Source organism: Vanellus vanellus (genome assembly GCF_965231255.1).
Source record: "Vanellus vanellus genome assembly, chromosome: 4".
Classification (NCBI taxonomy): Eukaryota; Metazoa; Chordata; class Aves; order Charadriiformes; family Charadriidae; genus Vanellus; species Vanellus vanellus.
In genome coordinates, this window is record NC_138909.1 from 14,498,013 (window position 1) to 14,524,976 (window position 26,964).

Sequence of the window (26,964 nt, forward strand, 5' to 3'; positions counted from 1 at the left end):
TTGTGCCGCTCCGCTTCCGGGTCGGCGGGGGGTAGCGTTCGGCGGTCGCCGTTGGGGCCGCGGCGCTGCCTTAAGCCGGGGAGCGGGGCCGCCGCCGCCCGGGCGAGGGGCGGGAGGCAGGGGCGGCCGCCGCTGCCGAGGCGGCATAGCGCGGCGGGGCGGGGGGAGGGCCGCGGGGAGGCGGCGGCGGCGGCGGCCTCCGCCGAGGCCTGGGCCGGCCCGCCGCCGCCGCCGCTCGGGCGATGCGCCCGGAGCGCCCGCCATGGACAAGATCCTGGAGGGGCTGGTGAGCTCGTCGCACCCGCTGCCGCTGAAGCGGGTGATCGTGCGGCGGGTGGTGGAGTCGGCGGAGACGCCGCTGAGCCAGGCGCAGTGCCGCGCCATGTTCGCCCTCAGCACCCGGCTGGTGCTGCAGGGCCCCGACCCCTTCCAGCGGCAGGTGGGGCGGCAGGTGCTGGAGGCCTACGGCCGCTACCACCGCGCCGAGTTCGAGGCCTTCTTCAACCGCGGGCTGGTCCTCGGCCTGCTGCAGCGCGGCTACGGCGAGCTGAGCAACCGCGACCCCGCCATCCTCGACTACATCCAGGCGGGGCTGCGCCTCATCATGAGCTGCCCCTCGGTGCTGGAGCTCTTCGAGCTGCTGCAGGTGGAGGCGCTGCGGCTGGTGTGCGAGCGGCCGGCCCCGCCGCTCTGCGCCCGCCTCTGCCAGCTGCTGGGCGACTTCCCGCAGTGCCTGCCCCGCGGCAGAAAGCTCTCCCTCGCCTTCTGCCAGCAGCTGGTGCGAAGCATCGCCCACTTCCAGAGCCAGGGCAGCCGGGAGGCCGAGCTGCGCCTCTACGTCTCGCAGGTGACTCAGGTCAGCGGGCTGCTGCAGAGCGTCTGGAAGGCCGAGCCCGACACGCTGCTGCCCTCCCTGCAGGAGCTTTTCGCCGTCATCTCCGCCGCCGGTGAGCGCCGAGGGCCGGAGGGGGGGGGGGGGGAACGGGAGGGGCGTGGAGGAACGCGGGCGATTGAGGAGGGCGGCGGGTTTGCCAGCGGAAAGGAAAAGCCCTGCTGCCGGCATCGGTCGGTTTGCTGGTGTTGCTTTGGAACCGTTGTTTTCTCGCCCAGATACTAAAATACAACTTTTTGGCCTTTGAGAAAGCCAAGACTTTATTTAATTTTTTTTCCGTAGAATCATACAATGAGTTGGAAGGGACCTTTTCCGCAAAGAAAAGCTGGAGGAGAAACGGTGATTTACTTAGCCGCAGAGCAGCATTGTTTTTAGAAAAACTCCTGTTGCAATGCTTTAAATGATATACCGGAACAGAGTTTTGTGTGTCCCGTTAGGAAAGACTAAAACTCTCAGTATCAAAAGCTACTGTTCCTGCTTGCTCCCCCCAGAGGGATATGTTCGGTCTTGGAACTGTTTAGCCTGCAAAACTGGGGTGTATGTAAGGAATAAATAAAACTTGGGTGTCGTAGGAAGGATTCACTGCCGGAGTAATCCAGAGGCAATTGTAAATAGGTCCTTTCTGACCTCAGAAATCTGAAGTATTGTATTAACTCACATTGGAAAGTGCCTTTGCTGTTGAGGCACCTGGGAAACTTAACGTATCTTGCCATAACTGGTATAGTTAGCAGACAGTTGTTGAGCTAGGACATGGGAAATATCAGCTGCATTGGATCCCTAGGCTTGACATCAAGCATGATAAACAATTGTATGGTACTCCTTTTTAGAAAAACAAAACAAACACTTTTCAGTTCCATTGAGGGTGGAGGAGGAAGTTGGCAGATTGTCACTTACTTGCAGGGATATTAAATTAGCAAAAGGAGTTTGTAGTTCAGCACTACTCATTGTACTTAGTCCACTGAATTTTTTTTTAATTTTGTTTTGGTTTGTGATGCTAGAATGTTAGATGTAGGATAGACTCCTTGTCTTGGAACTTCACAGCCAGAGTGAAATTGTAAGATAGAAAATGAAGCGCTTTTTTTTTTTTTTTTTTTTTTTTTTCCCCCTCTCTGTGGGGTTTTCTTTTTAGTTTCTTACATTATGTCATGTCCAACAATTGCAGATACTTCATTCGAACCTTCTGTTGCACTGGCAAGTCTTGTGCAGCACATACCATTACAGATGATTACAGTACTCATCAGGAGCCTTACTACAGATCCAAATGTGAAAGATGCAAGTATGACTCAAGCTCTGTGCAGGTACTGTATTTCATTGTAAAAGGGGGGGGAAAGTCTCTTTTTCTTACTCTTGCCTTTTTTGAAGTTGACACTTAAGTTCCAGTAAAAAAAACAAACAAACAAAAAAACCCCCTCCTTTAAAAAAAATGGTGTTCTAAGTTATGTTGTTTAGCATGTTAAGGTAATATATATTTATGATGCTGTGGATGTTATTGGTATGGTTTCATTTTGAGGTTGCTGCCTTCATTGCTAATGTGGCTTCTTTCTCATGCTTTGCTAGGGTGAATCAAGAAGAGGGTTAAATAGAAACTAAGAGGAAGCAAGCTGTGTTCTTATGCTTAGATCTCCCACCTTATAGGAGATGGCATAAATAGGAAACTTCTTGGGGTTTACAGTCAAGCTGAGAAGCAAGGCCTTGTTTTTCAGAAGATCAACCTTTCTGCTTTTCTAGGAAGCAGCATGGTGTTCTCACATGATTGTCTTACCCATCCTCTCCTCTGAAGAGGAGACAGTTAGGAATTAGTTTTACTGCTTAGTTTTGTGTTGTTGTTTTTTTTTTTTCTGCTTGGATATCTTCACAACTTTTTAGTAGGATTCACAGGGGACAGCTTCTATTGCCATCTTCACCCAAGCCTCCAGAGGTTTTTTAGGTATTCTTTGAATAATAGAAGAATAGGAATGATGTAAAAATAATTGCATATTATGCTTCTTGTCACTAATCTAAGCACAAGTAAACATTGAGATTAGTAGCACTGTTAGCAGACTGATTCAGACTGCAATCTTGGTTAATATCTTCAGATATGTGAATAACAGTGATGCAGAAAGATGAAGACCTTGGAAGTTTTGAGTTATTTTTTTTTAAAGCCTATGGAGGAAGCTCTGATTGAGCACTGGAGGGTAGAAAAATGAGTAAAGCAGTTAAACAGGAGGATGTTAGTTTGTATTGCTTAAAAAAATAACTTTTAAATTCAACTAAAATAATTTAATGTCTGCTATATTATTTTTTAATTACATTCATTTGAGTGTAGTGTAATACACATTCACGTAGTGTAGCACTTACATACCTTGGTGAAATACTGAGGTTTTTTCTACACTGAAAACATTCCTTGTATTTACATTAAATTGAGAAGCCGTATTTCATTTGAGAGCATAATTAATGAGAAGAAGCAGCACTAATATTGTAATTTGGGGTAGAACATATTGGTTAGGGACTTTGAAAGAATCTGCTTGACTGAACAGATTTTAATAAAGCTGTGTGCCCAGTCTAAAATTCAAAGCTGGGAAATTCAGAAGGGTTTGTGCATGCTAATAATTTGCCAGTAATGTGCTGGTGATTAATTTTCATGTTAGTGTAATTTTACTATTTATGTTGTATTACCTGCTTCAACACAATGTGATTGTATAATTGTAGCTTTAGAATGGCTTCTCTATGTCTTTGCTTAGGAAAGTATGCAGTGCTGAGCTTTGGGTATAATAGGAGCTGTTATTATCAAATAAGCGCTCTCTCTTAATACTAGCTATGTGGTGCATTTTCTCTTTTTGTTTTTGAAAGGGTGGTGCAATCTTACTTAACTTGTTCATTCTTTGAAGTAAAACTTGATTTTAAGAGCCTCTAGTTCTGTTCCATGGAACTAACTTTCTAGCTACCCTTGTTATTTTTGTTTGTAGATACTCCAATGTCAACACTGTATCCAGTTTCTTTTTCTACCTCTGGAAACCCTTTGCAGTAATTACTCTCTGGCTTAGAGAAGTAATTGTAAAGAGGATAATGCAGCTGGAATGTCTGGCGCACCAAATGACAATGTTGTCATCAGGCTTGCATCATTCCCAGGAGATGCAGAACTCCAGGCACAACAAGATCTCCTGATGAGAGTCAGCAGAGCTTTGTTGACTGCAAATTAGAGACCTTGTTGTTCACTTCCTAAGGATAACTTTCATGACACTGCAGAGTCTGTCTAAAGTTGAACACAGATTAGTAAATAATCTGTAATTAGAAAACTAATAAATTGAATCTTTTTAGTTGAGGGTTATATTAGGCACATTAGTATAAGAAAGGCGCTTGCTTTTTGGCATTATTGAGCTGTTCTTAATTGGCTCAGCTGTCTCGTGAAACCTTACCTGAAGCATCAGTGAATAAAAGCAGAAAACTGCTGAATCTCCTTTGCCCTGTTGGTAAAGATGTTAATTTTTTTTTGGGGGGGGGAGCCTGGTAGTCTGAGGATCTTCTTTTGTTTTGTTTTTTTCCTAATCTGAGGGATTTCTACCTGAGCAGCGAGATTCTTTACCTGATGTGGCTAAGAAGATATGTTTGTGAAAGAAGTTACTGGCTGAAGTTGCACAGATAACTTTTTTTTCTATCCAGAGACATCAGAAATGAGGTCCTTGTTCAGCCCATATATGGATAACAGATCTGCTCATTTTAGGGTGATATGAGGCAGAAGGTCTTTGTAAGGTCTTCAATGTTCTCTTAATCTGGTCAAACACAAAAAACATCCTCTGTGCTTTTTTTATTCATTATCCTCATCATGTCCCATATTAATATCTGCTTTTGTCTTAGAAATGCAGTCATTGATTGCAACAGAGCGGGAGCCAAGTAAATGCAATGCAGAGAGGATTTAGTAACCAAAATGTCTTCACCTACTGAGTCTCAGATTTAATGCTTTTTCGGACAGTCTCAAGCATGTCTGCAAGTTTACTTCTGTTTCCTCTTCTGGCTTTTGTTTCTGCTCTTAAGAGCAGAAACAGGTTTTAAGGATGGAAATTCTATCTATCAATTATACAGAGAATGAGGCTTCTCTTTACAAGGGTAATCATGCTGAAATTATAGCTGTTGGCCTGTTAGTAGCAATGTTGAATAGTTTAGTATTTAATTCTAATGGTGAGAGGTGACACGGGATCACCCATCTTGTAACTAGAGCAAAGGGATGGAACATGGGAAGCCCCAGCTCCCACCCAAACACACTGTTTTTCATTTAGAGTTTGAGAGTCAGTGCGGTTGAAAGTGCACATAGTATAAAAATAGTGATCAGATATTTTAGAACAGTGGTTCTAATGTAGGGCTCTACAGAATACTCTTACTTGTCTAAAAAGTTAATTAAGAGAGCTGAATATATTGTCATTAGGTTTAAATTAACTGTGCAGGTGTTTGTGCCACTGCTGAAAAGTATCAAGCCTACAAATCGGGGGGGGGTTTAAAGGTGATAGGACTATGGGCTTTGGGGCCTGTTTTTAGAGTAGGGTTAATTCTTTGTGGGCAAAAGCAGCTTTGGCCTATTTTTTTGATTCCTTGGTTTAGAAATTATATTGAAAGGGTGCTCAGAATAAACATGTTTTAATTTAACTTCTTGTGGAAATGAGAGCAATTGTAAATTCAGAGCAATGATTATGAGGTTGGCTTTTTTTTTTTCAAGGTTTTTTTTTTTTTTTTTTGTAGTAACATGGAAGAAACCTAGTAAAATCTGTGCTTGGTTGTTAAAAAGACAGTCCTAATGATTATTTTAGAGAAGCCTCTGAATGTTATATGTGCAGATAGTACATAATTCTAAGATATATAAATTTTAGAAAGTGTGTACTATACATTTTTCAAATCCAGGTTATAAACTCTGTGTAAATTTCAGGGTATTTATGGTAATAGGATATGCCCAGAATCTATGTCTGGTTTTCATTTTAGTTTGCAGTCTGAAAACTGAAACCCCGATTTCAGTCTGTTTGGAGCTCTTAATCTCCAGGAAGAACATAGGGGCTGATACTTCTGCTTCAAATTGCTAATCACTAACTATGCCTATTTGTAGTGATAGTGACTATTAGACTGTTTACTTATAACCTGTTCAGTTTTATGCTAGAATTTAGCTTTTCAAAATAATTGATCTTTATGATCAGAAGTAGAGAAACATACTTCTAACTGCCTGTTTCCATTGAATTATAGAATAGAATCATAGTGTTATGTTACGTATACTGAGTGGAGCCTTTGGAAGTCATCTGGTTCGGTCCTGCTCAAAGCAGGGCCAGCTTCAAAGTCAGACATTGTCGCTCAGGGCCTTGTCCAATTGAAATAAGAGCTTTCTGCAAGGATGGAGGTGCCTCAGCCGTACTGTATAACTTGTTTCAATGTCTGACCACCTTCATGGTGAAAAATTTTTACTTCCACTTAATTAGTGGTTCCTCATCTGGTTTGAAGAAGGCAATCTTGCGGACAATTAAAGAAAATCAAAAATATTGCCAAGTAAAATCTCGGAAGAACAAAGCCTAAATTTCATGTTTTAGCTGGTACTTCCCTTATGGTGTCATATGTATCTTAGAATTGCTTCAACTAATCTGGCTGTCTGCCTTAAGTATCAGTGTAAATTGTCTATTAATTTAGAAGGATATCCTGATATCCTGTTGCTGATACTTCACTATATTTTCTAGGCACAGATAAAGTCCCTTCACTTTTCATTTTTCTCAGCTGTAGTGAAATTCTTCCTTTTGGGGCACATGTAGACCCCAGGCTGCTGACAGCTATTATAAGATCCTTATAATACCTGCTGCAATGTATTTAAAATGACTAGATTTTACCTTTTTAACTGACAGTATTGGAGTTGGCTTACAGGAATGTAGTTCTAAGTTGAAGAGGCTTCCTTTTCAAATTTAAACTAAATAGTCGGTTTTGGTCTGGTATGGGGTAAAAGATGTAGGAGGGGAGATTCCCAGGTACAGGCAATTTTTTTCCCTCATTAGTAAATTTTTGCCACAAAATAAAAATGTAAGCTTAATGTCTATAAAACCAGGGTTCATATTCTTAAATAGCAAGTAACATTAATAGACATAGTATTTAATTTTATATGCTTCTGTATTTGGGGTGGTGTATTTGCTTCTAAAGTATTAAATAGGTCATTATTAATTACAGAGTTGAATGACTTGAGATATAATCAAAATTATTTTACTACTTGCCTAACATTCTTGCATTACTTCTTGTGAGTCTCTAAGTGTGTAACTCTGAGTAACATATAGAATCTCTTTGTCTAGACTAAAATTAGTGACATTGTTGTGGGTTTTTTGGTTTGTTCTATTTTTCATTTTTCATTAATATTTCAGAATGATTGACTGGCTGTCCTGGCCTCTGGCTCAGCATGTGGAAACATGGGTGATTGCACTGCTGAAAGGACTGGCTGCAGTCCAGAAATTTACCATCCTCATCGATGTCACTCTGCTTAAGATTGAATTGGTATGTTGGAAAAGAGCATTCAAAATTGAAGGAGAGGGAAAGGAATTTATAACAGCTATGCAACTGTGTAGCAACTTTTCTATTGCACCAGATACTATCTTATTCTGCAAAGAAGCTGTAAATGTATCTATAGCTTTCAGTTGCCTGTAACGATTCTGTCTGTTTCAAATGGTTGTGGATTTGGAGACCTGTTTACATTTTTACTGAAATGTCACTTCTAGATTTACTGAAATAAATGTGTTTTTTTCAGGTCTTTAATCGACTTTGGTTTCCTCTAGTGAGGCCTGGTGCCCTTGCTGTCCTTTCCCACATGTTACTTAGTTTTCAGCATTCTCCAGAAGCTTTTCATTTGGTAAGTTACTACATAAATGGTTTTCAGTTCTTTGAAATGTCATTCACATGTGATTTCTAAGGTGGGTGTAAAGAGTAACAGAATCAATGCACTTGGATTTCCTCTTTGTTTTGAAGTTCCAGAATCATATTTCTGTGGTTCACAGACCACTAGGCTTTCCAACTTACAGGTTCAACCGCTTAATCTGTAACTGGAAATGAGCATTGATCTTCCCGGTGTGTACGTGTTTCTGGCAGTATTATCTGGGCACTGCATTCTATCTTTGACCATATACTTCTGGAAATGCATTTTATGTGGTGTGAAGTCTTCTGATAAAATTGGGCTGCAAGTAGACTTTCAAGACGACTACTTGGAGAAAACAGATAACCAATTATCTGCTATGTATAACCTAGTCACCCTAGATAGGTGCATGAGACCAAGAAGTACTTCACTTTAAGAATGCTATGCTATCTGTGTTTCAGTGTACATATGGGCAAACTGAAGGATACTATTTTTAATGGCAACTCTTCAAAATCCAGTTCACCAGTTAAAGTGGTAGATACTGGAGTATGACAATGACTGTTCGTATTAGTATAGCAAGATGTGTAGTGCCTTCCCTCTTCTCATACTCACTGTTCAGCTTAAAGTTTAAGTGAAATACAGTCTTTCAGACTTAAACGTAGTAACAGCCTGGCACACTGTTTCTCTGAGCTGTCCCCGAGGCTCTTAGGCCTGAAGGGATCACAAACCCTTTGATTAGTGTCAGTAATTGCCTTATGCCTGTTATACTTTTTCAATGATGGAAGTCTAGAGTGTTTCTCTCTTCTCTCCGCTGCCCTAATCTTGGGCTAGGATAGACATTTGAGTCACAAATGAAAGATCCAAGTAGCCTTGAATATGCTCAAAATGTAAATATTTCATATATTTGCTGTCTTGCTTTTCTTCTTTGTTCCTGAGAGAGACAAAACATTCATGAGAAAAAATGTAAAATATGAGAAGACTTGTTCTAGAAATAGGTGTTTGCTTTAACAAGGAAAATTTCTACCATAGGCTGCATGCAGTACTGCATAAACATCTGTCTTTGGGACTTCATCATGACCATTTTCCCTCCATTTTAAATAACCTTTTTCACTATCATTTTTTGAGCTACTGCTGTCATTTAGTATCGTACAATATTTTCCTGCACTTAAACTACTTTTTTACTTTTCTATAATAAATGGTCTGAATATAAAATGGTTAAAGACACACTTGATAAATATAAATGAATTTATTTTGCAATGCATCTGAGTTAACATTTCCCATCCCTATGCTTGAGCATAAATGCTCAATGACTTGAGTTTTTTTTTTAATGGAAGAAAAACACTCTGTCTTGCACTTCTGATGTAGAACTTATCATGATGTGTACTATGGAATTCTAAAATCTGCTGACATAAAATTCAACCTCAAGTCAGAAGTGATACTTCTGTATGTATTCAAAGTGTAACTTTCAGCATTATGCAGCATGCTGCAAGTAAGAATTTGGCTTTCAATTTGAGAGCGCTGACAACTTGCACTTTTTCTGTTCTTCCCATGTGCTTTGTCTGTGCAAAATTATGGTATCTCAGATCTACTTTATACAAATTTCATTCTTGGAGCTCTATTGAGTTACTTTCTCATTGCTATGTATCCACATTTATAAAGTGAAAGAGGGAAATTTTTCATTGCATCTTTCACTATTGACTCTGTAGTACATTAAACGCTTAATCTTGTTGGTTTCATTTTTAAACAGTGGACATCTTGCTTACCAAAAGAGTAGGATTTCTTTCTCCAAGAAGTAAAAATATTCAGAACTGATATTTGAAAAAGTGGCAAATGAGTATTTTGCACCTGGCCCCTTTTACTTTGGTTTTTTGAAGTATGTTAATTCTTGTAATTGATTAAAATTATGATATTCTTATTAACTTCTGTTCTGTATTTCATGTCTTTACTACCAAACAATTTGTAAGCTAATTTGTGATGAGAAATGATTCCATCCACTTCTCTCACAGTTAATCCATTTTGATCACTTGGAAACTGACAGAGGTGTCTAAAATATTTTGGTTTACAGTCAGAAGTCCCTACTCTTTGGGACTGCATTGAAATAACTTTCTACTTGATGTTTTAAGACTAGTATAAAAAAAGTTTTATGCATTTAAAAATACAGACAGAGTTGTGCTGAAGAAGGGGAAGGAAGTGGAGTAAACATTTCTGATTTATACCCAATTTAAAATAGTAATGAATCTGAACTAATCCTCAAATAGATTACCATATATATGGTAAGCTTTTTCTTAGCTCATAGTAAATTACTTTCTTGGTTTATTGAACCTAGCTCCCTCACTAGGTGGAGCTGTGAGCCAATTTCCGTCTTGTAAACTGAAATAGCATGGATGTATTCATTGGTTTCAGATTCCGAACATTAGATTCCGCTTAAGGAAAATTGAGAGGTTTGGTTTAAAAATTGTCTGTGAAATTAGAACAGGATGCTGCTGTAGTGGTGGCACAAAAGCAAAATGTTTGCTGCTGATATCCTTAATAAGATGAGTACCTTGGACACTTGACCGTTTAAAATTTTAAAATGCATTTCTAAATTCATAAAAGTTCCAAAACTTAATAAGTGAGCTAAAAAGAGCATTGAATAATTAATTGTGCTGTTTGAAAACTGTGATGAGTGAAGAATAATGCATGTTTTTCAAGTCATTGTTTCTCAACCACTTCTTGTTTATGAACATGGGGTCCCCTGTCATTTGGCATGTGTAAAACAGTAAAGTTGTTTGTAGAACCAAAAAAAAAAATGGAAAAGCGCAATTAACACCCTTGGTATTTTGTTTGTTTGTGTTCCTGTTCAGATTGTCCCACATGTGGTCAGCTTGGTTCACTCCTTCAAAAGAGATGGCTTACCTTCCAGTACAGCTTTTTTGATGCAGTTGACTGAGTTGATACACTGTATGATGTATCATTATTCAGGATTTCCAGAGCTCTATGAACCCATACTGGAAGCTGTTAAGGTATATTAAGAGGGTGGAATGTTTTTGTTTTGTTTTCCCAAATATGAAAGCTATAATCCCATAGATCTAAATTCTTTGGAAATTCCACTGAGAGAAGAGAGCCAACCACATAATCTAACGTCAATTCTAACTGTTTGGAATACGCTAGAAAATTTTTCCTGAGTGTTCATGATATGATTACAGCAGGCTTTTAGAAAAGCCTGAAATGAGGTCCTTTATTAAAAGTAAAATCTATTTCGTTAAGCCTTATGTAACTCTTAATAGACTTTTGTGAGGTTTATTCTAGGCATTTCATTTCAACCCAAGCTAGAAACTGTAACTCTTCAAATATAAGTTCAGAGCACTGATAGTACTGAAGAGAACTAGGTTCTGAGGAGTACTTGGCATGCTGTTAATCTTTTGTCTAGCTCCAAAACACCACTATTAAGCACAACATCTTAATACTGCAGTCAGTATTGCATGCCTCTTTGGGTAAAGGATGCTGGCCTATGCTGTTTCAAAGCAAAACTTGGCTTTTTTAGATAAATATTTAAGAGCACTTCAAATAAAAAATAAATTTTAAAAAACCCAGAACCAACACTCCAAAATAAATAAAACTGAAAACAAAATGTAACCCCCCCCAAAAAAAACACTTGACTGATTTTGTAGCAGTAGTATTACAGTTTAATGTTTTGATGCTTAAAAAGCCCCTATCAATTTAATTCCAAGTATTGTGGACTTTCTTTCATTCTTACATTCATGCTCTGTCAAATCAAAGTGTATTTCTAGCAGAATAGAGGATGCTTTAGGTTCTATTAAAGCTTGAAGTTTGAGAGCTCGTTTTTGGTGGCAGAAAGGATTCTGTGAATGTGCAGGTCAAAGGTGATCACCAGCTCATTTTTCTTGCAATTTGAGAGTTGAGTAAAGAAAGCTTTGAAGAAGGGGTGGGTGGGTGGGTGGGGGTGTGTGTGTGTGGGTGAGTTGTATCTTCTAGGCTGTTAGTGATAGCAAGACCCAGAATGAGAATATGGGAACAAGTGAAGATAAAAGACTGCTGAATGGCAGGACCTCTTATAAAAACAAATGCAAAAACATTTTAAGTGTGCTAAATGTTTTTCTTGTAGGATATGCCCAAACCCACTGAAGAGAAGATTAAGATGATTCTCAGTCAGAGCGCCTGGACTTCTCAATCCAGTTCTTTGCCATCTTGTTTGTCTAGACTTTCTGGAAAATCTGAAACTGGGAAGACAGGTCTAATTAACCTAGGAAATACTTGTTACATGAACAGTGTTATTCAGGCACTTTTTATGGCTACAGAGTAAGTCCTTTTTAACATCTCTTTTCATTGAGAATTAACTATTGCAGTCTCATTTTTGCTTTTCACAGAATATTAACATGTCCTGGGGTCTCTCAGCTTGCTAGAGCTGAGTGGGTATCTCTGCACTCAGTTACCCATTGCTTTGTTAAAGTCTTACTCTGTGAAACTGCAGTTTAGCCATTAAAAATCCCAGTCCTTCTGTCTACTGTCAAAAGACAAGTCCCTTTTTCCATACTGTCCTTGCTCCCTTCAGTGTTGTAAAAGCTTACGGTGAGGCTTCTCTTATAATCTGGAAGCTATTGAAAAGAAAATGTATCTGCCTATAGCTCATTCTTACACATTTAAATGTTTAAAGAAATAGGGTTTTTGCAGTGTTAGTTCGTACCGTAAAATCGTTTTGCATCAGCACTAGAGCAGAATCCAGGTGTTGAAGGGAAGCATTACATGTTTTGCTTTCTTTAAAAGTGAGGTAATTATCTGAGCTGGAATAACTGCATTGTTGTTAGAAATCTAGCAAGGAAACTAATGTATATCTCTTTTTTTTTTTTTTTTTTTTTTTTCCCCCTCCAGTTTCAGAAGACATGTTTTATCTCTGAACCTAAATGGGTGTAATTCACTAATGAGAAAATTGCAGCATCTTTTTGCATTTTTGGCCCATACCCAGGTATGTCAGTTTATTGCATCTGCTGTTTTTTAAGCCTAGATTGCTATACTAAAATTTAGGAACAAACATCATGCCATGGGTGTTCTCTTGAGTGTATTAAAAATACAAATATGATATATTTGTAGGGGAATGAGACTGCGTCCAAATGTTCAGATGGTGTGGATGGACTTAGAGAAATCTGTATTTCATAAGTGGAAGATCTTGGCAATGTGTCTTTATGAACGGGCAGTACCAAGCTTTCTTTGGAGAAGCCAAAAATGAAAAAATCCAAATAAGACCTGACTTGATATACAAGCTGGCTTTAGTGGAACTTCCTAGGATAAACTGTGACTTTCTGCAGTGATTTTTTTTACACTAAATTTTATTGTAGTTCAAATTCTAAAGTGAACTTTATTAAATATACAGAATATTTTACTAGTGCTAGAAAGACATAAGACACTTTTGTTCTCTTTGATTAATAACAATAAACCTGTTGTGAAGGGGATGAGGCTGGATCACCTTAAAAATAAATTGGTACTTAGGAAATACTGGTTTCTTCTGAAGAAAGAAAACTTTTTTTTTTTTTAAGCTTTCCAGCAAGAACAGTAACCGCTATTACGCATAAGATCTGGTTCACACGTTTAATATTTGCCTGGAGTATCCACTACTTTTGTCTTTGTACTAAAGGTGATTGCTACAAAATCAATTGCTCTCTCATGTTATGATTAAGTGGCTTAAATGTTTGTGTACCATGTGTTTCATGCAGTTCCTCTAGAATAATATAGTCTAAAGTTTAGTGGTCAATATCAAAATAATATAACGAATTTTTTAAGTAGTTCTTATATAACCGTGTCTGTCCCAATCTTACTCAAACAGAGGGAGGCATACGCTCCCAGAATTTTCTTTGAGGCTTCCAGACCACCATGGTTCACCCCTCGATCCCAGCAGGATTGCTCAGAATATCTCAGATTCCTGCTAGACAGGTACGGCTATTATGCCATTAATGTGAATGAATCTACTGTCTTATTACATAATGTTGAACTCATAGGAGCAGTCATGTAACAGTTCCACTGCCTGATTGGGGACCGGGAATTTTGGGCCTCGTTCCCAGGCTGTATCTGGTTTTCTGTATGGTCTATGAAACGCTTTTTTTCATGGGTTTAATCTGTGGTAAAGTCTGGATACCATCTTGTATTGACATCGTTCAAAGCAGGTTATAGTAGTAGTAATGTTCCGGTTTTACAAATCTAAACTTGGGTGTTATGTTAGAGTCATGGTCCTGTTGTAAATTAATGTGGTTGCTGAAAGCAGTTTAGCTGTGCATCTGGAATTTCACGTTGGTGGAGACAGCTATATTTCATACAGGTCAGATAAGTCATGAAGATATGTATGTGTATTTATAACTAGTTTAATAAACAAGCATATTAACTGTGGCACAGATAAAACAAAAATACCTAAATTTATTAGTAGCATTCTTTAATTTTGCTTGCTGACATGTGGCTTAAACAGTATTGCTTTATGACATACTCTGCTTCTGGAGAAGTTTATCTCAATAGTGAAATAGTATTCTCTTCCTCCCCATCCCCTCTGCCCAGTCTTGGGTTTCTTTTTTGGTTTAGTTTTTCTTGCTGTAGTTTAACTTCTTGGCTACAAAATCCTGACCTTTTCTTTTCTTTGGAAATAGTCTGGCACTAGATAAATAGCTACTTGTTCTCTTACAAAATCTGCCATACAGAACCAGTCAACTGGAGAACTGATTTATTAAGATAATGTAATGGTAAATAATAAAAACATCGTTTGTTAGGGTTTTTTTTTTTAATAATTTCCAATTCTCTCAGTATATTAATTGTGTTTTGTTATATATAATTAAACCCATATTAAATGCGTTTGTGCTTCTCATACTCGGTTTTGGATAGTACTGACCTGTATGGTTCGGCTTGCTTGTATAAAAAATAACAAATAGCTTTTTCAACATAAGATGTTTCCAGCCACTTAACTATCTATGTTTTTTAGCATAACTGGAAAAAAGTCTAACTATGTGCAACAATATTTGTTTGGAAAATAGCACAGCTACTTGGGTTTATTTTTGTCTTCAGGCTGCATGAAGAAGAGAGAACCTTGAAAGCGTTGTCTTCAGCAAAGACTCCTGAAAGTCTAATGAATGAAGAGTCCCAGGCACAAGAAGCTGTCCATAAAGCACAAGTATTTGTTGAAGCACCTCATATGGGAAGTGAGGAAAGAACTCTGATAGAGAAGATGTTTGGAGGAAAATTGAAGACCACTATATGCTGTTTGAACTGCAAAAGTATGTCTCAAAAGGAAGAAGCTTTCACAGATCTCTCTCTGGCTTTCTGTCCTCCAACTTCCTTGGAGAACGTTGGCCCAAAATGTGTGGAACGTTCTGAAGTGAAAGACGACTACATGGTGCAAACTAATACTTCAGCAACTAGTCTTGCTGGAGAAACACCTCTCAATAATTTGGAAGTAAATGGTGGATGTGACACAATAATGAATGAAGGAACCACAAAAGATTTTTCTACTGAGCCAAACTCTGAGAGTACCACAAATTCTGAACTCAACAAAGTTCAAGATAATAGGGATATGTCTCAGAGGCTTGTAGGTAAAAACACCCTGTCCGTTACAGACTTACTGAATTATTTTCTGGCACCTGAGATCCTTAGTGGAGACAATAAGTATTATTGTGAAAAGTGTGCCTCTCTACAGAATGCTGAGAAAACTATGCAAATCATTGAGGAACCGGAATACCTCATTCTCACTCTTTTGAGATTTTCATATGATCCAAAGTGTCATATAAGGCGCAAAATCTTGGATAATGTGTCTCTACCACTTGTTTTAGAACTGCCAGTCAAAAGATCAACATCCCCTCTAGCTGTAGTTGCAGGAGGTTGGTCTGTTGGTGTTGAGATTTCTGATATTGGAGAAAATCTTGCTAAAAAGCTGAAGCCCTCAGGTGCTGATGAAGTGACCTGCCCACAATTGGTGCCCTACGTGTTAAGCTCTGTGGTGGTGCATTCTGGTGTGTCCTCTGAAAGTGGACATTATTATTCATATGCTAGAAATGTTACAGGGTCAGGGCCTTCAGGACTCTGCCACCAGTCTACAGCTCTTTCTTTAGTTTCTCCTCAGGATAAGTTGTTGACAGAGGAGAATCCTTGTACTGTTGTAGAAAATGAGCTGGACACTGAGATGCCAAGAGAATGGTTTCTGTTCAATGACAGCAGAGTGACATTTACCTCATTTCAGTCAGTCCAGAAAATCACCAGTAGATTTCCAAAGGACACTGCTTATGTTCTGTTTTACAAAAAACAAAATAGCACCTGTGGCTTCAACACCAATTCGGCAAATGGACTCTGGGTAAATGGAGACCCTCCCCTACAAAAAGACCTCATGGATGCAATTACGAAAGATAACAAACTGTACTTGCAGGTAAGACAGAAACTGTGTATGAAGAGTAGTCTCCTTAACTCACAAGAGACAGTCTAAAAGAAAGAAAAAGTTGGGTTTTAAATATTCTGGTATATTAACCTTATAAGTCACCAGTCCGGCTTTCATCTTGTTGCTAGAAAGGTTTCGTAGTAAGGTTGTCACCATTAGATGGGAAGCATCAAGGAAAATGGCTTAAACTTATTTCAGTTTAAATTTTACTGGAGATGCTTGCATAGGTCATTTAGCACTTGTAATTCTATGCAGGAGAGAGGCTTTTTGAACGGTTCTAATTTTCATTGCCTTTAATAAATTACAAGATTCCCTTTGCTGTCTATGCCTCCCTCTGTGGGACCAGCACTGCCAGCTGCACGTTCCCTGTGCTCCAAGAACTTCAGCTAGCTGTAGTTGCCTCTTGGATTGCTGTTACAAAAAAGCACTGTTCTCTTCATTTCAGTGTAGTTTGCTTTGGGCATTGCTGCTGTGTTTGGACAGTGTAACAGTAAAAGTGTGTTTTACTGTGTGCTCTTTGATGGGTTGAGCTGTTTCTGTAAGAGTTCTAGGCCTACTCGAATTAGAAAAACTAAGTAAATTCATATTAGAAAAGAACAGCTAAATCTCACTGTGGAAGATCCCTTATAATAGCTGCAGGTATTTTAAAAACATAAGCAAGAGAAGCGACAGCTTAAATTGCAATTCTGCTGCTATTTCCAGACTGTGTGGTTAAAGCATTTGTGTCCTAACTGTCTTTGTTTATATGCCATTTCTCTCCTTGACTGTACAGGGTAGCACAAAACATGGCTTCTTTTGCAGCAGTCTCAGATCATAGAATCATAGAATAGTTTGGGTTGGAAGGGACCTTTAAAAGTCATCTAGTCCAAACCCCCCTGCAATGAGCAGGGGCATCATCAGCTAGATCAGGTTGCTCAGAACACTGTCCAACCTGACCTTTAATATTTCCAGGAGTGGGGCGTCTACCACCTCTCTGGGGAACCTGTTACAGTGTTTCACCACCCTCGCTGTAAAAAATTTCATCCTTATATCTAGTCTAAATCTTCCCTCTTTTAGTTTGAAACCCATTGTCACCTGTTGGCCGTGTCACCTTCTTAGAGGAGCCCCCCTTAGTTCCTTCGAGGTATTTACCTGGTGTTTTCCTCACAGCTCCTATTACCTCAGGACCCCCTGGCTCATCTCCCGAAGACTTCAGGTGTGCTGCAGTATAGCCAGCACGTCTCAGAGTAACAGGCTGGGGGCCCTCTCTAGCACATCATCCCTCTAACCTTGGCATGTCATCCCACAGCTTGTCACAGGCAAGCCTGATATCCTCCTCCCTCTTCAAGTCTAGTTTAAAGCTCTGTCAATGAGCCCTGCTAGCTCGTGAGCAAAGACCCTCTTCCCCCTTTGAGATAGGTGAATCCCATCTGCCTGGTGCTGTGTAGGCCACCCTGTTGTTGAAAAACTCACAATTGTGGTGGTGACACCAGCCACGGACCCAGACTGGGTCAATTTGTTTCTTCCAGTGTTACTGCGCACAACTGGAAGGAGACAGGAAAAAATTACCTGTGTGCTGGATCCCCTTACCAGCTGTCCCAAGGCCCTGAAATCTGTTTCAATTGCTCTTGGAGTATGCATTGCGACTTCATCACCACCCACGTGGAAGAGCAGTAATGGGTAATAGTCCAAGGGCCGTACCAGGTTAGGAAGTGTCCTAGTGATGTCCTTAACGTGGGCCCCAGGGAGGCAGCAGATGTCCCTAAGAGGAAGGTCTGTCTGGCATACTGGACCCTCTGTTCCTCTGAGAAGGGGGTCACCTACAACTATAACCTGTCTTGTCTTCCTTGTGGAAGTGGTCGTGATATGGTGGGGTAGGCCATTCTGACCTTGGCAACACCTCTGGTGTAGATGGACTGTCATCTGTATCATCCATTGACTGGCCTTCCACATCCACAGCCTCATACCTGTTGTACAGAGGCACCTGGGAAGGTGAGGTGGGAAAGGAGGGGGTTCACCCGCTGCCCTAAGTGTGAACTTGCGTCCAAGATAACATCATTTTTCCAGTCAGAATCACGGTGACTCCCATTGATGCACAAAGGCTTTAATTGTGAAATTTCAAAATTGAAGACAGATTATTTTTTTATTTTAGGTATATAGTTACAGCAGCATCTAGGTAATTGAGTAATGAAAAAAAAAATCCAGTTTAAGAATGCAGCCTGAGGAAAAATAGTACAACTACAGTGATATTGTAACTTTTTTATATAAAGCCAAACAAAGGAGGAACTGTGTCATTCACATAGAATATAAATCCTAGTAACTATTCTTATTTGTGTATTTTCCTGTTGAATCCAGTGCTTGCAGCCACATATTTCAGTGTTATCACCAGGATAGGTGATTGCCTGAGTATGCTTAACAGGCTTTTTTCAAATCTGAAGCAATGCTTTAGCCATATGGAACAAGCAAATTTATCAGGATATTGAGAAAATAATTTGTTAAATAATGATGTTATTCTTTTCTTAAATATGTTTCTCTGCATTAATGTTTTCAAGACCATTTTAATGCAGTTTCTGGAATACACTAAGTTAATTACTTTAAGCTTTTTTTAGAACTGCTGTATGCCTAGAACCAGTGAAAAATCAGTGTGACTTTATAAAACTTAGTCACTTGGTGTGTATACACAAAAGTGACTTTTTTATAGTCTTCCAGACTAAAGCTTTCTCTACAGAATATGTAGCTGAAGTTATATAAAGCATGCAGTCATTTTCTCTTACGGCTTATAAGTGAAAGCCAAGTTACTAGTTTCTTGAAAACCTTACCTTCACAATTAAAAAAAATGTCTCCTCCAAAGGAAAAAAAAATATTTTCCAAGTGTGTAGTTTTTGTTTGGGTTTTAGTTGTTTTGTTTTTTGTTTTTTTTTTTTTTTAATTTATGATCTTTTACCTACCTCTCAGTTTTGGATTCATTAGTATTGGCTTGCTTTGTAGTACTCTGCTAATCTCAGAGTTATTAAGATCCTGTCCTTTTCTCAGTTGAAATAAGGCTGATCAGAAACGGTCAGTTATTGTTTTTCTCAAGTTAATACTAATACTGTGATTTACTGAATTAGGTTATTACGTTTTTGAGAAGTCACATTTCATTGCTCAGCGTTCTAAACTGGTATTTTCCAGTTAAGCTAAGAATATATTTTTCTGTCCTGAGAAAGCCTTTACTTTTTAGAAGAAATGTTCTAGAAAACGTCTAGCTTACTGCTTTTGTTTTACTATTGCATACCAGTTTACCACATGGTAAACTAAAATGTTTTCACTTTAAATAACAAAACCTGCAATATGGGTAGCTCCCACTCCAATTAAAACAAATTAAAAATCCTATTCTGGGAACAAGTGGAAAGCAGGGGGGGATGCTCTGCATTATTCTCAATCCAGAGAACTGTATTGACGATCAAGTTTTACCTGATTTAGTATTTGTTGGAGTAAATATAATCAGTCTGGAAATATTTAACACGGGTATTTCTTGCAAAAATGTCGGTGCTGTATGCTGTACTAGAACAATTTAATGTAGGTTAGAACTATTTAATGTAAGTTACTATTAATCAAGTCAATATATGCCTTGAGAGAAGAGAGAAGTGTGCTCATTTAGCACAAACTACTGCACAGGAATAAAGTGTGAAAGATCTTAAACTGCTAAATAATTTCACTTTTAGCACTGAAGACACAAATAGTGTGTGGTTTTTACTAGTACACTGTCAAGAAACTTTAATAATTGATAATTTGATCACTGCTCCGTATTTCTCATGTGTATGTGCGTATATAGAGAGATACTTCCCATCCATTATAGAAAATGTTTTGTACACAGTAGCAATGAAGCTAAGATCACTAATAATCCTATTCTCGGTGCATTATGGCTGCTTCTGAACAGCATTTCTAAGTGGCTGACAAAAGCTGTTCTTGTAGCTCATTTATACTCTGTACCGAACGCGATACGCATCTCCAGAGCAAGTCATGTACAAGGTGCTGTGCTGTTGCTGTTCATAGTAGTGCTTCTCCTCTCAGCTTGTCCCCTATCTGAGGGGGAAGCCTAGTGACGGTAGAACAATCACGCTGTTGCTAACAGTATTGTGAAAGGTATGTAATAAAAGACAGACATAAAGTAATTTAGCTGCATAGCTATGCCAAAACCATGCTATCCAGTAACTGCAGCAAGGCAAACAAAAATAAATCATGTTTCTAGCTAAATCTGGCAAAAAAAAAAAAATCTTAGCTGTAAGATTCTAATGTTCTTTTGGGCTACAATTTTAAGATTTTTTATTTAATATAGAATAATCCACAGACCTATTGTTGATGTTTATATTCTTTTGTAGTACGGTTTGTTAGGTAAAGCTCAACTACTGGGGTTTAAGAGATGTGAAGTTGCCAGAAAACAGTTCTCCGCAGGGATGAAAGCGGAGGAGGGAGTAAGAAAAACTCTATTTTTGGTTTGGTGCTTTGCTGCCTTACAGAAAAATGTTTGTTTTAATGTTTTAGCCCCCCCAAAAAGAAAAACTAGCCCAGGTACAGTGTAGCGAGTCTCCCACTGTTTGTTGTTGTGAAGAAATTATGTTCTAAGCTAGTCTCCCACTGTTTAGTTTTGAGAAGAAATTATGTTCTAAGCTAAACAGTTTTGCAGTGTAGTTTTTCAACTAAGCAGGCTATTTATACAAGGGCTGCTATTTTAATCAAAATTTCCTGTTGATTTCTGGTACCAGAAGTGAGTTCTTCATATTCCCTTGTTATTCCTAGTAAATTTACTTAGTTTTTGATGTGTCTTATAGTTAGCAGATACTATCTCCAGCAATATGTGGATTCTTGTGTGTTATACTGTCCGTCAAGAATATGGCCAGCATATCTGTGTAGACAATGTCCTCCAAATACCTTTTATATAATTTTTGGAAATGAGTATGCATTTCAGTCCTTAGCAGTGTGAAATAGTTTTAAACTTAGGCTGTGTTTTTCTAAGAGGGCAGTCTAATTTAAACCCACAAGTACTATTTTTAGCACCTGTGAAAGTACATGGACAAGACTAAGTTTAGTGCTTTCATGGTAGTATAATGCAAACAGTCTTCCAGGTTCTTGGCTCTGTTCCTTGCTTCCACCAGGAGGTGGAGAAGAAAAGGAACAATTCAAGGTGACCCATGTAATTACTAAAACCCTGTTAGAATTTCCTCCCATTGCCTTTTGGGAGGTACGTAGTGACGCAGTGTCATGTGAAGGAGGCTATCAGTATGATCATGCCTTACCACCTGAATGCTTTTATTTTGTTTCCTAAAGAAAGCAAGCTTGTACAGGTCTGCTGTCATTTTCTTGCCAGACTTCCAGAGCCCAACATCTGCCTTCCCTCCCTCAGTCTTTAAAGCACTTGGCCAATTTGAGAAAGGGATACTAAAGACAAGAAATGGCTGCAAGGTTTATGAAACTAGTTGGCCAGAGGCAAAATAGTGTATGTCTAATTAGGGAAAACCCTGTGCTCGTCCCCTTCTTAGACGTCCTAAGAAGCCACGGGGGCATTCAGCTGAAAAGCAGCTGGCAGGAGGCTTTCTTGTTCCTGCTACTTGTGCAGGAACATCTTCCAGCGGCTGACGATTTTATGGAGTGCTTGAGAGTTCCTGAGGCTTAGTAATGTTAAAACAGAGTTGAAAGTTAAGTAGCAGCACTGCGTGGAAACAAAATAGCTTGTCCATTTTTTTTGCCTTTTTTCCGAGTACATTGTTACTCCATGCACTTGATTGAGTGGAATAAAAAAGTGTCTTTTAAATAAATTAACATTGATTTAATGGTCTTACCTCTCTATTTGACAACCAAGAACAAGGGCATCTTAAAATTGCTAGGATTAAAATTCATGTGGAACATATATCAAAACCTAATATTTTGTTAGCGTTTGATCAGCAATCTAATTCTTTAGTAACATCCCATGTTGCTATAAAGCACGATTTTTAGCGTAAACTTAAATGGATTTAATTGTGATTCACATATACTTACTGATGTTCAACGCAATTGTACATCTTAGATTGGCTGTGAATGCTCAACTTGAAGTTCAACAAACCCATCAGGAGTCTGGAAGTTAGTGATGTTGCTTTAAAAGCTGTTTCAAAATGTACTAGAAATAGGCTGCTTCAAGGACTTGTCTTTGTTTTTGTTTCGTGTTTTTTTTAATTGTCTTTATTCTTTGGTTTCAGGAGCAAGAGCTTAGTGCTCGAACACAAGCACTTCAAGCTGCCTCAGCCTCATGCTCTTTCCGACCCAATGGATTTGATGACAATGACCCCCCGGGAAGTTGTGGACCGACAGGTGGAGGAGGAGGGGGTGGGTTCAGTACTGTTGGTAGATTAGTCTTTTGACTATGAAGACAACCTGGAATACACTGGTTCCAAAGCAGCCCAGTACTGCTGAGGACAACTAAAATATTGAACTTTGTCACATATTGTACCAAGCTTTGAGACTTGATCCTTGTTCAAGAGCAAATGTTGGGGTTTTTTTGGTTATGTTTTATTTGAAATAAATAAGTGCATAATGGAAAAAAACTACCTCTTAAAAATTCAGTTGCTTTTATAGTACAATATGCTTGCCCAAAAGACAGAAAATAGAGATTTTTACATAGTTGCTAATGACACTGCATTAAACTGAATGAACGCACTTACATCGATTTCTATTGTCCTCATCCACTGAATGGAAAAAGTTCATTTTTTTTTACTCTGACGGTATTGCTTTACGTGGAAATCCTTTTCAGATGGGCTAAACTGCATTCACAGTCTCTCACCCCCACTGTATTTTTAAATCCGGTACCTTTATGTGTTTCCAGACATGATGCAATTTATAATGAAGGCAATAACTTAAATGTGACATGATACAGTAATTTCCAGATAAAAAATTATTCAATATATTTCCAATGTAAATGTAAAGAAGAAAAAATAATTTATAAATATTTGCTAAGTTGTTTTCCAAAAAAGTGCATGTTCTGTAGGAACAATGTTTTTAAATAGAAATTGTTAACTTTGTAGCATTTCTAATTTTTTTGAGGATTTTAAAATTATTTCAGGGAATATATCTGCTCTGTTTTGGAAAGGAAGATTCTGTATGTGCCTTGCAGTACTGTAACTTAAACTTTCAGAGGCTGCAGAAAAGGGGAAAAATGTGTTAGTAGTCAGTTTTGGGTTTTTTTGGTCAATATTAGAAATCAGTACATTTATAGAGAGCTATTAGTTTTCCAGAAGTAAAAATCTGGGAGTTTGAAATGCAGTATGTTGCCCATTATTTTTTGATTAAAAAAAAAAAAAAACCAACATACCTAGTGATCTATAAGTTGTGGCCTGCATTGCTAAGAAAAAGCTGGTCATAGATACTGAGCTATGTTTGTGAAATCACAGAGAGGCTACCTGTATTGATCCTTGATGAGGATCTGTGCATCTAAGAGTCCTTTGAAGTTTTGCCTTCTGATTTTGCTTGTAGTGAGAAATTTCTGGTGAATTCAGGTTTTAATTGTCTGCAGAAGACCACAATTATGCTGTCTGTGGAGCAGTGTTTCCTTGTTAGGCCAGCAGAGGTTGAGGATTCACTCTTTTAGTCTTGGCAGAAATAGCAACTTTGTTTTTGATGTGCAATGAGGATAACAGAAGTAAAGGAGTTACACTGTTGAATCTGGTGATTAATTCTTAACTTGAATAATCTTATAGTGAAGTGTAAATTTATTTAAAGTATTTTTACAAAATTCTGCACTGTTTTACTGTGTTTTTATATTCTACTAGGTGACAAAGTGCATCCTTAAAAAGCATGCAAACCTGGCAGGTGTTAGCTTAACTGTACAAAATAATAAAAAAAAAAATCTTAGAAAATGCCTTTAAAAAGCATAAAAAAGGTTGAGAAAATTAAACCTTGTTGATATGATATCAAATATATGGAGTTTAGTCTGAAAGGTAACTTAGCTTGCAAGCTATTTTTATATTATCACTAAAACAATGCTATTTACTCTGCTATAGGTTTATATGTTACTGCTCAAGAAAGCTAGAGCAGCTCACTTTCGTTTTTTAATAGTTTCCAAGCTTTGTTTTGACTGAAGTACCTTGGCTTTGACCTACGTTTTCAATGCTATCTCAGTTGTAGGTCTCTGAACCAGGGGTTCAGCTGTGGAAATGTGGAAAGTTATGAGACTAGCATGAGGAACATTCTCATTTCGTTGTGCTTGGACAAGGTTTTCTTGAGAGCTCACTTTGCCTTGAAATTCTGTAACTTTCAGTCTAAGAGGTTTTTTTATTTTCTTTTAGGCTTCTCTGCCAGTTAGCTCTGGTTTTAAAATTTTGGTATGACAGATCAATTTGTCTTTTCTCTCCCAAATTATGAGGACAGGCTAAAAAGCTGTCTACTGTTTGCATTACAATGGGAGTGTTTTGTCTCTCTGTATCAATTTGCTATTCATTTTAAAACACTAATAAGTAGAAGCAGGGGCAAGTGTTTTTACTCTATAGGAAGTCATAATTTTTGTAAAGGTCAGTCTTGTTTTTATGTTCTCACAGTAAAAATACAAATTATGTAGCCTACCTAAAAATAATGTGCAGTATGAGTTTTGTAAACCTATTGTACTATATTTATTTCATGAGCTCTTAGAAGGTTTTATACACCCTTGTTTGCCTGTTCTAAATTAGGTGTTAAATATGGAAATTTTATGAGAGTAATGCCAATAGGGTTGGATCTCCTTTGGTGTAAAATGATGGTATGTCTCAAACTGAAAATAACTTCTTTCTTTCCCCTTGTTGACTTCTGTTGACAGAGTTACTTCGGGTTTTACAAATAGATTTAAAATTCGGAATACCTACTTGCAGGTCTGCTTGCTGACCTGAAAACCATCACAGGCCGATTCATACCGAACTTGGAAGGTTTCAATCAAACTAGTGAAAGTGGAGAAGTATTTCACACTCTAAAATGTACACCTTTTTTCATTGTTTACAATAATGGTGTTGCATGCTTCTATCTTCTGGACATAATATGAGAGAACAATGTACATATGGTACTTCGATTTCTGTTGCCTGTGAATGAATGCTGGATGGTTTGTTTATTGACCATTTTGGCTCCATTCTTCATTTGTTTTTTATTTAAGTTGAATGAGTAGAAGGATGCAAAATACGTAATACTGTTTTTAAAGCTTAGGAGGTTTTGTTGTTTCCTTTCATGGAGGATACACTATTGTACCAAACTCAAGGATGGTATGTATTGTAAAATCATATTTCCTTTAACAAGACAGATTGTGTTTTGGTCTTTGTTTTAATGGTCTGTGGAGTTGTATTAACTTTGGTTCATACAGTTGATTCTGTACAGTTTTTTTCATGTGGAGCATTACAGTGGATTACTGTGAAGGTCACCCCCGTAACAAATGATTACAATAGCTACAAGCCCATTTATCCAGGATGAGGGGAGAAAAGACTTCTTTGGACAACCAAACAGGTCATACCTTCAGGCTAGCTCTTTTTGCTTCCTTTCCCCCCTCCTTGTTCCCTACTCTAGAAAGTTAAATATTTTATCTTCTGTATGCTCTGGAAATTTAATTCCATGGGTATTCCATTCCACCTGTAGTAGTAAGGTTATTTATGGATTCAGAATACTACTCTTTTCTCTACTTTTTGTTTGTATAAATGATAGGTGAAGGGCAGAAGCACTGTGAGCTAGAAGAGCATTAGGACAAAAGCAAGTAGTTATAAACTTTCTGTAAATAAGATTTAGATTAGAAACAAAGTTCATAATTACTAGAACTAATTCTGGAACAGCCTTCCAGGCAGAGACCTGCTTTGAAGGAAGAGCCAAGTATATCTATGAAAGAAATGAAATGCAAAGTGGTGTCTGAATAGTAGGCAACTAGACTTGATAAACCAGAGATCCCTTCTAGTCCCTTCCCTAGAGTTTTGCTCTTCTGTTGGATTTCCCATCTTGACACGTTGCCAGTTTTTGTTTTAAGGCTCAAAAATTAAAGTGTAAATGAAGGGAATACCAAACTATGACATAACAACAAATGTTGACTGCTCAGTTTGGGTGGTGTTGGCCTCTGATTTAGGGGTGTGGGGCATACAAATTACAAAGTGATGGAAAGTGGAAGCTAGGAAAACTTGTGATCAGAAGAAATGTGCTTGGTTTCCAACTCAAGGGCCATTCCCTGGTTGACAACCTACTATGAGATGTAATGGGTTGATTGCATCACTTGATATCAGCAGTAGGCTGTAATCAAATGTAAATGATTGGACTTTTTCAATGGGTAAGCAAATGATCTATGATCTAAATGAGATCAGAATATACGATCTTTAAAACTTTCATGTTCCCTACAGCCAGTCATCATAGCCAAACAGTGTCACACTAGGTAGATCTATGTTCTGCGTGGACTTAAGAACTAGCGAGTATCCCTGTTTCAGCAAGTGGGTTAAAGAGACTTGGCCGGTGAGTTGAGCTGTGGCTGTGATCAGTATGCCGGCTGTGATGTGTAGTGTAGCATTGGCTTACCACACATGCTTTTAATTTTTTTCAATGCACACGCATCCCCCCCACATGTGAGTCTTTCTTTTGCCTGAATGAAAGTGTCTAGATCAAAGGGAAAACAAACTTAAAAGTAGTCAGAGTGAAGCAGAGATGAAGGTTTTTAAATACAATGTGCTGCTTTCTTATTTAAAACAAGTCTTTTTTTTCTAACTTTGCCAGATTCTAGGCAGGTATGTGGATTCAGGATACACATTTCTTCTTCCTTTTTTTTTTTCTATCGTGGGTAATATTTTTAGGAATCAGTTTTAAAAGTGCTGGAATAGGCATGTCAAAATGCACAACCTGCCACTGCTGCCCTGGGAAACAGCATGGTAC

The 26,964-nt window shown here is 38.4% G+C and overlaps 1 protein-coding gene across 1 annotated transcript; it reads left to right on the top strand.

Moving 5' to 3' along the window:
* Window positions 1-262: 262 nt before the first annotated feature.
* USP38 (ubiquitin specific peptidase 38) lies at window positions 263-22,796 on the top strand (the record flags this gene model as incomplete). Its single annotated transcript, XM_082482846.1, has 10 exons — window positions 263-947; window positions 2,055-2,190; window positions 7,243-7,372; window positions 7,623-7,724; window positions 10,568-10,726; window positions 11,830-12,023; window positions 12,594-12,687; window positions 13,543-13,649; window positions 14,763-16,113; window positions 22,314-22,796. The coding sequence occupies 10 exons, from the start codon at window positions 263-265 to the stop codon at window positions 22,473-22,475; spliced, it is 3,120 nt and encodes a 1,039-aa protein (XP_082338972.1). The 3' UTR covers window positions 22,476-22,796.
* Between the last annotated feature and the right edge of the window lie 4,168 nt (window positions 22,797-26,964).